Source organism: Haemaphysalis longicornis, unplaced genomic scaffold, assembly GCF_048455015.1.
Source record: "Haemaphysalis longicornis isolate Haplotype H1 unplaced genomic scaffold, Haemaphysalis longicornis Haplotype H1 scaffold_9, whole genome shotgun sequence".
NCBI lineage: Eukaryota > Metazoa > Arthropoda > Arachnida > Ixodida > Ixodidae > Haemaphysalis > Haemaphysalis longicornis.
In genome coordinates this window covers 128,930,920-128,943,590 of record NW_027526460.1, presented here as the reverse complement: position 1 = coordinate 128,943,590, position 12,671 = coordinate 128,930,920, and the positions used below count along the sequence as shown (strand labels likewise).

At 47.7% G+C, this 12,671-nt stretch overlaps 1 protein-coding gene across 6 annotated transcripts in view; it reads left to right on the top strand.

Moving 5' to 3' along the window:
• Positions 1–12,671, top strand: part of LOC144151519 (multidrug resistance-associated protein 1-like) — a 106,459-nt gene that overhangs the window by 70,221 nt on the left and 23,567 nt on the right. For all 6 annotated transcript variants that reach the window (XM_077682596.1, XM_077682594.1, XM_077682597.1 and 3 more), the window contains 4 exons: positions 2,723–2,888; positions 3,241–3,567; positions 6,870–6,971; positions 9,958–10,101. In XM_077682596.1, coding sequence (XP_077538722.1) covers positions 2,723–2,888; positions 3,241–3,567; positions 6,870–6,971; positions 9,958–10,101 — 739 coding nt within the window. The remainder of the gene's footprint in view (positions 1–2,722; positions 2,889–3,240; positions 3,568–6,869; positions 6,972–9,957; positions 10,102–12,671) is intronic.

Genomic DNA, 12,671 nt, shown 5'->3' with positions numbered 1-12,671 from the left:
CTCGGCAATCAGACATATAAGGCTATGGAGTAGAAGTGGGAATAAAAAGATGGGTAAAGTGGGAGGCTGCGTAAAGATGGAATAGGGAGGGGATGGGAAGAAATATCACCTGCGGCCGAAATTGAGGGAGCTTAACAGAAACACGAGGTCGGAAACCCATGGCGACGGTGTAGCGAGCTCGACGTGAGCGGTAAATTCACGCAGTCTGCTATCGAAGCACGAGAGCCCTATCATCATCATCAGCCTATCTGTGCCCACTACAAGACAAAGGCCTCCCCCATACATCTCCATTTATTCCGGTCCAATGCTAACTTTCACCAATTTATCCCCGCGAACTTGTTGATTCCATCTCCCCATCTAACTTTCTGCCGCCCCCTGCCACGCTTGCCTTCTCTAAGGATCCAGTCTGTTACCCTTACTCACCAACGGTTACTTTTCCTTCGCATTACATGCCCTGCCCACACCCATTTCTTCTTCTTAATTTCTAGTAATATGTCCTTAACCCACGTTTGTTCCCTGACCCACTCCGATCTCTTCTTCTCCCTTAACGTTACAACCATCATCCATTCTATAGCTCGCTGAGTTGTCCTCAATATATGTTGAACCCTTTTAGTGATCCTCCAAGTTTCTGCCGCGTAGGTGAGTACCGGTAAGATGCAGCTGTTATACAATTTCTTCTTCAGGGAGAATGATAGGGTGCCATTCATTATCTGAGAATGTCTGCCGTATGCACTCCACCGCATTCTTATCCTTCGAATTATCTCTGCCTCATGAATGGAATCCTGGGTCACTACTTGGCTTAGTAGATATGTTCATTTACCACTTACATTGCCTCGTGACCTATCTCGAACCGCTGTGCTCTCCCGAGTTTATTGAGCATTACTCTAGTTTTCTGCATATAATTTTCAGGCACACGATTCCACTCTGCTTTTCCAGTGCGGTAATCATGCTTTGCAATTCGCCCCCGAGTTACTTAGCATGGCGACGTCATCAGCAAATCTGATGTTACTGAGGTATTCTCCGTTAACCCTACGCCCACCTGTTCCCAATCCAATGTTCTGAATACTTCTTGTAAACATGCTGTGAATAACATTGGAGAGATTGTGCCTCCTTGTTTGACGCCCTTCCTTATTTTACAGCTCTCCGTATAGAGGACGATGGTAGCTGTAGATCATTGTAGGCATCCTCTAGTATTCTTACGAATTCTCGTCTACACCCTGATTCCGCAATGTCTGAATGACTGCTGATATTTCGACGCAGTCAAGAGCTTTCTCATAATCTATGAAGGCTATGTGTAGAAGTTGCGTATACTCCGCCCATTTCACTATCACCGGATTGATCGTGTGAACATGGTCCATTGTTGAATAGCCTTTACGAAACCCTGCTTGTTCATTAGGTTGAAAGAAATCTAAGGTGGCAGAAATTCTGTTAACGATTACTTTGACAAGTACCTTGTAGACGACTGACAGTAAGCTGATCGGCTTGTAATTTTTCAAGTTTTTCATGTCACCTACTTATGGATTAGGATGATGTTCGTGCTCTTCCAAGACTGCGGAACACTCGTCGGAATTAGGCATGGCGTGTACAGGTTTGTCGGTTTTTCTAGTACAATTTGCCCGCCACTCTTCAAGGTCTGCTATTATCTGGTCATCACATGGTGCTTTGCCCCCTTGCATTTCTCCCAAAGCCTTCTTTACTTCTTCTAGCAAACTTTCCTAGGAGACGAAATATTTAATAAGGAAACGGCAAAGCATGACAGTCTCCATCCCAGCTGACAGAATAGAACTAGCGCAGCTTTCGAAGTTAATAAGCGTAAGACCGCTTACATACGGAATTATAATACTTTTTTTTAGTTTTCATTTTTATTACCATAAAATATGGAGAGAATTGAGCATACTGTAAACAACGGAGGCAGCCTGCAAGCAGTGAAGAGGCGTCTAGGCATAGGGAAAAATCAGATGTATGCGCTTAAAGACAAGCAAACTGATGTTATCAAAAATGGGGATAAAATAGTTATAGTAGCCGAGGAGTTTTATAGAGACCTGTACAGAAGCCGCGACATCCAGGATAATACCGAACGAGGAAGTAGTTCAGAGGAGGTGGACATCCCGCCAGTAACGACAGGGCCCTATGACCTTTTGGTAAATATCTCCATGAGAACCGACGTATCCCTATACGAAGCGCTATTTCATCTGACGCTCCTAGCAGACGGACGGGTTCCCTCGCTTAGTAGACAAAGAAGTGCTTGTGCATTAGAAAGATAAAACAAGGAAGTAAACGCGCACTCACTGCCACTGAACTTAATCATAAGTGACAACTGGCATGACATGTGTACGTCCGAGACCTGCAGTTCCCTCTCCCTTTGTCCTACTTACGCGCTGAAGTGACAAATAAGGCTCGTGTTTGCGCATGTGTGCTAAGTGAATAAAATAGGCTTCACTTCCCGGCCTTAGCGCTTGTCTTCAGTGGCCTCAACGGCGAGATCAAAGATAATTCTCCCGCACCATTGCTGGAAACATTACAAGCATAACTGTGCCTGTATAGTACCATCGCCCATTTATGTTATATCTGAGTAAGAACAATGGTGGCAGCGAGGGCCAGATGTGGTTTGGGCACGTTGGAGCATGTACGTCACTCGCTTTGCGTGAGCGAATCGTTAGGGCCAATATTTTTCTTTTCGGAGACGGGTGAGCGGCTGAGCTGGTGGGGTTCTCGGTGGCAGGTTCAGCAAGGACCTGGACCAAGTGGATTACCAGATCACCATCGTCATGGACTCTGTGCTCGAGCAGCTGAGCGACGTCCTCGGGATCCTTCTGCTCATCTCCATCTACATACCGGCCTTCATGATCGCCGTCTTGCCCTGCGCGCTAGTCTACATTGTCGTGCAGGTAACGCCGACCATCATCCGTCCGTCCATCCATCCATCCATCCATCCATCCATTAACTCATGCATACACTACATACATACCTACCTACATACACACACGCATACATACATACATACATACATACATACATACATACATACATACATACATACATACATACATACATACATACATACATACATACATACATACATACATACATACATACATACATGTCCATCCATCGATACATCTTTTCATCCATCCGTCTGTCTGTCCGTCTGTCCATCCATTGTTGCATTCATCCATCTACCCATCCGCCCGTGGCCACCAGCGACCTTCCTCACATATCTTCCTGCTGCTGCTCCTGCAGAAGCTGTTCGTGCGCACCTTCCGGCAGCTGCAGCGGCTAGAGTCCGTGTCGCGGTCGCCCGTGTTCAACTGCGTGGCCGAGACGGTGCCCGGCGTGCAGACCATCCGCGCCTACGCCGTGCAGCGGGGCTTTGTCGAGCTCTCGGACTCGCTGCTGGGCCGCTGGGTCAGCTGCTCCTTCCACCTGATGGCCGCCGAGCGCTGGCTCACCGTGCGCCTCAACTTTGTCGGCAACGCCGTCACGCTCGTCACCGCCTGCCTGCTGGTGCAGGGACGGGAGCTCGTCGGGCCGGCCACCGTCGGGCTCACGCTGCTCTACGCGCTCAAGGTGCGCTTCTCCCGTGCACTCTTCTCGCACGCACTGGAACTAAGCAATTCTTAGAGCTCAGTTTCGGTGCAGGTTAATGTTTCAATCCTGCATAGTATCAAGTATACGCCTGAGAGACATTCTTTGCCATAGCACCGTTTGTGTTTTACTAGTTCCATTGACCGTCCGGATTCAAAATGGCGTCGTCCTGGAGTCGCACCGTGGCTCCGTCGCGGAAACTGTTTTCCGGATAATCGAAATTTCGGCTTAATTTTGTCCGAAATATCCGTTGATCATATACATTCCTTCTACGGGACAACTGGTGATTCCTCGGAAAGGTCCGGAATATCCAGGAAGTGCGAATTTTTGGAGCCCGAAAAAACGGTCGGTTACTGTAGTAGTATAAAACGCTATGCGTGCCACAAACTGCCGACGGGTGTTTTAAGCTAAACACGCGAGGTGGCGCCACACTACAAGTGCGGTCAAAACAGCCATTATGGGGCTAACGTTTCCCATAGGCGAAAATCGCTTTAATGTGTAGCATTCTTTGCCGAGTACCCCTACAGCCAAGACCATATAACTCCCCGCAATTCCACAAAAACTGAGATTCGACGGAAGTAAAACCTGTAATCGCTACAACAGCGTATATGATCACTGGTGAAACAGAATTTTGAAAAACCAGAAAAGAGAAAAAAAATGAAAAAATACAACTTTCAAAAAATAATCTGACAGAAGTAAGAATACCCATCGTATACATATGCCCCCAAGACCTAAGAATAAACAAAAAAGTTCGCAAGGGAACGTTCAAAATATACACGAACAAAAAAATAGCGAAAAGGAGCGAACCCCCGCGTTGCCCCAAAAAGGCAGGTTTGGCAGAGGAAACACATTTATTCGTTTTAATAGCGTAGTTGGCCATAATTAGTCGAACAGAATTTTCCAAAACCAAAATATAAGAAGAAGGAGAAAAAATACTTTCACGTATTATTTGCGAAAATGCAAAACATACATGTTATACATCCGCCCCCGAAACAGAAGACTAAACAAAAAAAGTCCGCAAAAGAACGTTGCAAATAGGACTAAAAAATACTAGCAAAAACTGAACTACCCTGCACTACGCCTTGCATCTTCGGAAAAAAGTTATAATTAGTGAAGTAAAGGCGCGTATTTGGTATAGTGGTACAAATTCACATCATTGGCGAATATGTACGAAGGAAACTTCAAAAGAATAAAATGATCCAAAGTCTTTCGCTACTGATAGTCATAATGTAGCTCGAAAGAACTCACACTTTAGACAAGCAATATAAGAATTCTATGCATTACTAGACAATTCGCTAAATGTCTGCAGATTTTTTGTTTTCTATATAAGCAGATAAGCTTCGTTCATGTTCTTGGTGTCAAACAAAATAGACCACGAAATGCGAACTTCGTGTAAAGTTTGAGCTCGAACAGAGCGGGGGTTTGCTGAGAAAAAAATGTTTAAAGGCGGTCATTTATCGCTTCACCACCCTGTAAATCTAAACCTTTAAAGTTTTGATCTTCCGTATTTTACCGTTATGATTGATTTTTTGTTTTTTCGCGTAGACGTTGTACAGTTGTGAGTTACCAATCCGCTATACGTTTAGCCCTGCGGACTTTCCAGAGTGGTGCTGCCACAGCCAGCATCGGCAAAGCTCAGGGGAGGATACATGTCCGAGGGAAAGGGTGCTTTCCGGCGTGGTGTTCTCGCTAAAATGAACGTAGATCGACCCAAAGGACTCGGAACATGAATTGCAAGCGGGCGAGTTATTGCAGAAGATGCCCTGTGTAATTTAGGATTTTACGGTTCTGTAAAGACAATATACAGCGAGTACTTATCCATGCCCGTGTCAGCCTCGTCTCCTAGCACGGCGCCAGGTCGACGAGGGATCAGTCCCGAAGCTTCAAATGGCGTTTCGTACGCGTGACATCACCAAGCATTACCGCCCCGCTCACTGTCAATACCACGCCCCCTTCCCACCCTGAGCTAACGAGCAATTAGGAGACTCGTATTGTTCCAGGCCCCTGTCGATCCTGACTACGCCGACTCCTGTAGACGAACTGGTTGGCCTGCCGATCATTTCTGTACCGCATTCACCTCTTTGGGAAGACCTAGCCACGCTGGTCCACCTTATGTGGGCCTGTCCTCAATATCCCTTTCCCTCCTTAGTTAATGAAGAGCAGTGGGCAGCTCGCTGGAGAGCTTGGACTCAGAGGTCCAGCAGACCCTTCAGGTCACCCGCACAGCGAGCGTCGTCGCCGGCCTCAAACCGAGAACACCACCGCTACACTGAACCATCTTAAAGCTCAATAAAGTAATGTCTCTCTCTTGTTCAGTCTGAACACCCTTCGGTGATGCATTCATCTCCACCGCAGCCACCAAAGGCGTTTTTTTTTTACCGGGAAAACACAAAAATGTTTTTAAAAATCTGCCAGGTATCTTAACATGCAGTGTATGCAAGCCGTGTTCCCATCGGTTAAAGGTAACAGTAGCAACCCCCCGTTCTCAGCAGTGTTCTCAATGGAAGGGTGTCGTTCAAGAGTGTCCTTTTTTTCTTCAAATTACTTGCGCAACTGAATGACATCGGCTATGACGACATACACAAATCGTCATGGTGACGCAACTGTGATCTCGGGCATTTTATATATAGGTCACTAATAAATGACGTAGTTTGAAATGGATATGACCTATATTTCTTCCAATTCCAGTGCGAAAACTCGGGATGTCATTGCATCAGTACCAGTCGCATGCTAGGATTCTCTGTTTTAAGGCGTGGATTTCAGAAATAAACTAATGCTCTATCATTGTCCATTAAAGTGAAATAAAAGATGTCATCAGTTAATTTACAGCATGAAACCAAAAGTGAGGGTTGGGTGACCTAAATTCGTGGAGTCAGGAAACATTTCTCAAAAGCAAGAATGCTTTATTATGTTTGCGGCCTTGAAATAGGGGCTTTACAGATCCGGGCAAGTGACCGGCTTATAAAGTCCTATGTATAGTCTAACTTGCCTTCAAGTAGGGATCTAGTCAATTTCACTCAAGAAGTAAACGGGAAGGCTTATATAAAGATTTCAAGCATACATTTTTCTCCATTTCTGCTATTTTTTGTATTTTCTGGAATTGGCCGTTCCGGCTATTCTTGGTTTCCCGCGTTGGAAACATAAGCCCACTCCGAAGGTTCAAATGACAGTTTGTACGCGTTCCTGCATGTCAAAAGTACCAGTGTTAACCGCCTCGCAATCTTCCAAACGGCGTCATTCTGTATAAAGTGACTGACCTGTACTTCTGCTTCTTCCACACACAGGTGACAGACGCCCTGAACTACCTGGTGCGGTTCACGGCCGAGCTTGAAAACTCGCTCATCGCCGTCGAGCGTCTGCACGAGTACACCAGGACGCCGACCGAGGTTTGTGAAATCGCGAAAAGGGAAGAAATTAATTAAGTACTACTTATCCCTGGGAAATATATGAAAGTAGTGTTGTTTAATTAAAGAGTATGGACGGCTGAAAGCCTGCTGTCATCCCCGCGACGTAAATCGACCTTCATCATTCGTTAAGCAGCGCATTTCTTCTTTCTTTCCTTTAACGGGTGCGGGGACTCCTTATTATTTGTACCCCATTTTTCTGGAATTTGGGCCAAACTAGATGGAGCGAACGTGCGACCGCAAGGCGGCGAACAACGCCTTGCGGCGTCCACACGACGCACGGCGCCGAAAAAATTAGCAGTGGCTTAGCTCGGCTATGCCAGGATATACGTAGCGTGAGCTAAGGTTCAGCTGGTTATTCTTAGGCTCCCTGGTTGTCTAGGATTAGCTGATTATCATGCTTACTGCTGCTAAAACGATTTCCAATCCAATCCAATCCAGTCCGGTCGAGTTCAGTCACTGCTCCTCGCGCATGCGCAGCACGGATCTCCAGGAGCCACGCGAAACGGCTATCAAGCGGCTCCGGCGCAGCGTCAGACTTGGCTACTGCGCAACGGAGCACGCGCCTGCGCCAGTGCGTCTGCTGCGGCTATGACGTGACTCCTCTGAAAGGCGCAGGCCGGCGAATGTGCAGACCCAATTCTCTACACACCCGTACTCCAATTGGATTAAATTTCCAATCAATTCCAATACAATCCAATTTAATCCAATCCAATCCAATCCAATGCTCCTCGCGCTTGCGCAGCACGACCCTTCGGGGTCCAAGCGAAACTGCCCAACCTCGGCCAGTGTAGCTTACGCTACAAAAACGTCGTTCAACAAGCTAAACAGAAAAATTTACTCGGCGTCCGACTATTCCGGAAGCGACCAACAAATGGCCTTAGAAAACGAACCAAGCAAGGCTGACCCCCGACCCGACTTCTGCCTATAGCATGCTCGCCAGCGTCCATTCAGATAACGTGCCATTCACGCCGAATGGCGTGCTCTGCGGGTATTCCGGAGGGAGGCACCCAAGTTGGTGCGCCTTGAATTCAACGGCCTATTCATCTCGGCCGTGCAAAAGTGTGGCATTTTGTGGGGATTCCTTCATTTGAAGGAGATGGCACTGCCCGACAGCGTGCGGAGCGCAGCAAAGAAGGAATGGCGAAGAGAGCGCAAGAAGGAAAATGGAGGAGAGCACATCTGAAGCATGAGGAGCAAAGCGGACGAGATTAGCGAGCGAGTAAACACGTCGCCAATGAGCGGAGTTCAGTCTGCCGCAGATAGATGGCACCAGAGTAGCACAGGGGTCTGTCTTCGGGGGTCCAAAAGACCTAATCAGCCGGGCGAAGGCGGGAGCAGAAGCCACTGGAGCCCTGGACAAAGGGTTCCACCTGTGATTCCCCAATCTTTTTGTCCCCTTCCACCTTTCCTCCATCTTTACTGCAACAAAGTTTATTCAGACAGTCAGGTCTGTCTTCGGCGACTGCTGTGAATCATGCCCATGCATCTGTTTCATGCGCTCTCCCGTTTAGGAGACATTCGCGCCGCACTCACCTCAGTTTGCAGTGTGCCGCGGAACCCATTGTCAGCTCTTGCCAGGCTACTTGCAGGGTTCTCCAACTCATTACACAAAGAGTGATCTGCAACTCTACATACACGTAAGGCTTTAAATGCTTTGCCTATATAGATCGCACATTCAAAACACCTGAAAAGCTGTACTCAAGTTTCGCACAAGGGAGTACCGCCAACGCCAGCGCCGCCATTGGTTATTTGTGTTCGTACAAAGTAGCCAGCCCACATACCGTTTTTGTGGCGATAGCTACACAACGCTACCTCGGGCGCTCTTCGCGGGGTGACCAGCTTTGACATTGAGAGCTAGAGGTCAAACCACACCCCCTTCCACCAGCGCCCGGCACGGAGCAGCGGCCTGATGGCGGGGACGGATAGGCGGCAGCGGAGAGATAGGCTTATTCTTGGATATCATTGTATACCACTGTTCATAATTGTATATCATTGGATATCATTGTATATCATTGGATATCATTGTATATCATTGTATATCATTGTGTATATCATTGTGAAACCACACCTCGACAATGCGCCTAGCCAGGGCTGTGAAGCTTTCGCTATCCACTAGGCTTAACCAAAGATAAACTACAGCATTTTTAACTGCATCGGCAAACGAATATCCGAAACACATGAAAGAGACTAACCGCCATATTTTGAATCCACCCTGCACTCGCTCCTCCAGCCCACGAGATCATTCAAAGCGATTTTCGCATGTAAATGTATTCCGGTATTCTACACACAGCCGAGTCGAGAGAACACATGGAGTGAAAGACAGACCCAGAATACGGCCCGTATCAATTTTCGACAAATATTTTAAGCTTTCCATAGCGTTTTGAAAACAAAAGCCAAGAATCGTAGCTCGTTCTTTGCTTTTCGTGTGTTTCAACTTTCAATGCAGCGACTTGCCGGTGGCGGCCGCCGTATCTAGGGACCATAATGTAGTTCAGTACAGCGAGCACTCGTCTGATTTTTGCATGCGGGCTTTAGGATACAACTGATATCCTGGAATGACTAGGAATTGTGGTGTTGCGAGATGAGCTTTTTGGCGAGAAAATGACGCCACGACGCGCTTTTGCATTCGAAATCTGAATGTTTGCATGAAATACACGTTGCATTCACGTGCCATTGGAGTGGAATGTAGTAACGGTGTCTCACTGTATCAGCAGCGAAGGTATTTGCCTGAAGGGTTTCGTGTAGTAATCGTGATTCTTTTTCGCCGTTCACCTGCTCCCCCGCTTGTCTGCACATACACCAAATCGCTCGGCTCGACTTGCCGCCATGGTCTGGTGAAGATAACAAACCATGTGGGAGATCGTGTGTGCGCCTTATATACTGGAATAAAGCTGCTTCAAAGGCCAGAACCCATTTTTGGTTACTCAGGAACCATATGGCTTGTACAACTCACACTGCGCTGCAGGCTGAATGGCGGGTGAGTCCAGCCCCCAGCCCTGAGTGGCCCCAGGACGGAGCCGTGCAGTTCGTCAACTTCAGCGTCCGCTACCGCCCGGACCTCGAGCTTGTTCTCAAGAACATCAACCTCGAAGTTCACCCTTCGGAAAAGGTACATATACCACCTCATTACGCGCGCATCCTCTAGTCGTGCGCTCTCTGTCCGTTCGTATATAACGACTAGAAACTACGATGCGGTGAGCTTGTTCTCGTGGTCACGTCCGTTATGGAAACTTCCGTCAAGAGATGCACGAGGTTCCTCCATGACGTAAAACAAGCGAGCCTATAAATTGGAGGGAAGTGGCGGTGCATGCTCGCTAGTCTGACGTTTATGCGCAGAGCTCAAGACAGCATGGTGTTCTGAAAAGGAATGTGAAGCTGCATTTTTGTTCCAAAATTTACCTGGATAGTTTAGCTGTCCGTCTGTCATGCTTCAGCTAGGTCACCCGGCAAGACATGAAAATCGTTCCCGCATCACACACACATGCCCAAACATCTGCGGCTACAGTATGCATTCATTCATTCATTCATTCATTCTGCAGAAGCAGGATTCGATGTAGGGACCAGAAGTATGGAATGAGGCAATGAAATTTGGTAACAGAGATTGGGCTAGGGCAGTGCAGTATAGAGGCAGTTCGTTCTCAGTATTGAGGCCTCCGTCCTGTAGTGGACATAAATAGGGTGCGGATTATAATTATGTTGAGGATGATGGTAAACGTGCAATTATTTAGTGTGAGCATTTCTTACGATTACAGCTAGTAATTCGCACATTACCACCATACTTTGCTCCCGCTGCTTCATCTTTGTACATACACTCATCAGAGCTTCATCCTTTGTGATGGTCATCCCATGGCCTCCGCCTTTCTCTCACTCTAATCGGATTCCAAACAAACTAGCGCTTATGCAGCGACCTGGCTTCCCAAAGCCTCTACTTCTGAAATGGTGTTGGTGCTATTTCATCCCGTTGTTTAACTCTCCGCACCTCCTATTGATATTTTTTCCTGCGGGAACTTTTACGCCTCGATGCCCATGGCGTAAGATTCCCTGGTGGCATGGTATCTACTCCTTCGCGATGCATTGTGATCAGTCGCCAACGTCATTTCTCTACCTTGGACGGTCTTTCCAGATACGACTGTCACCAGTAGCTGGATTGTTACGAACGTGCTAGTACGTTGGAAGGCTGGACAATAACCAAGAATAATAATTAGCGTTCTTTTCAATTTCTCAGAAGTCCCCATTACGTCATATGTCAGCCAAGGTGACGCCATCATTGACCCCGCTCGCTTTGCGATGCAGCTGCGCCAAGTTTTAGGGAGCTCCAAAGCGCGAAAAGACAATGCGAAAGGGGAAATGCGAGGGCGGATTGCGGCGTTCTAAGGAACCATATTTTTTGCACACCGCGGATATTTCGCTTCCTTGCACAGACTCGACATATACATGCCAGTTTCCGACCGCGGTCCTTACGTCCTGAAGGGAATCGCGGGTTCGCTGTGCGAGCCCTTGTCTCTCAGAGCCTACCACCATTCCAGACGTAACAGCCAATTTCCAGCGTCTCGACTGACTCGAATTCATTCGCATCTGACAGGACACAGCGTCATCTTTCCACCTGGGAGTCTGACACGCTCAGGTCCGTGCCATAATCCGCTAAGCAACACCCGCGGACGTGTCGCGGTGCAGACACGCGGTACCCGTCTAGCCCCTTCTGCTTCTGGCCTTCGCGACATTTACAGTGAAGTTTCGGCCATCTTGCTGCTTGGCCAAATCGCCTTACTTTAAGGTTCCTGGGAAACAAACACTGCCGCTGTCACTGCTGCCACGACTTAGCTTGCCTCCGGCTATGTGACGAACATACCGAGCACTCCGAACTACTTTGTTCCAAACCGGGACTTTACGGTCGGCCGATCGATATGCCAATAGTGGACGAAGGTTCCACTTTCCCTATTTGCCGATGGAGCCGACGGCACGAACGACAGAGCTGGTGTGCCTGTGAACAAGAGAAGCGGCGCTATTACAGCTGCCGGCAGCATGCGTATCCCCTTTTTTGACGTCGCTGGATGTGTCTGCCGACTTTCCTAGGAGCTCCAGCGAGCGCATGTTGTCACTTCACGTTTTTGCTTTTACATCCTTCGTCTTACGCCACCGACCAGCGCCTGAAAAAAAAACTACTCGGTGTGTTTTAGCAAGAAAAATTGTATAATCCGGAAGGCTTCCTATTCCTTGAAAGCTCCACTGGATTTGCTATCTGATGTTGAAGGTGTCGCTCGCGTCAGCAGGCGTGAAGGCAGGTGCCTCGGTTATAAGTGCTGAATTGTGTTCATGTTTACGTGAGGTGCGAACTCCTTGCTATCGACCTTTCCTTCACGGCGTTAACGCTAGCATCAGCACTCACTACCGTTCCACGGTGAAAATTGCCATCGATCGTCATCGCGTTCTGTGTGGTGTGGTCAGCTTGTGATTATCCCCTGATTGCAGAGTAGGACGTTTCGTGTTCCCCTTTTACTGACATTTCGTGCCAATCCCAATCACTGCTACAGACACTTCAAGCGGACCGGATGTACCACAGCTTTAGACTTCAGCCAATTCGGACTCCTTCTTATTCCCTGGTTGCGAAAAGATACTTTCTGTTCATTCGGTATCGGGTCTTTCATTCAAAAGAAATCGTCATTGATACATTTCTTGTGC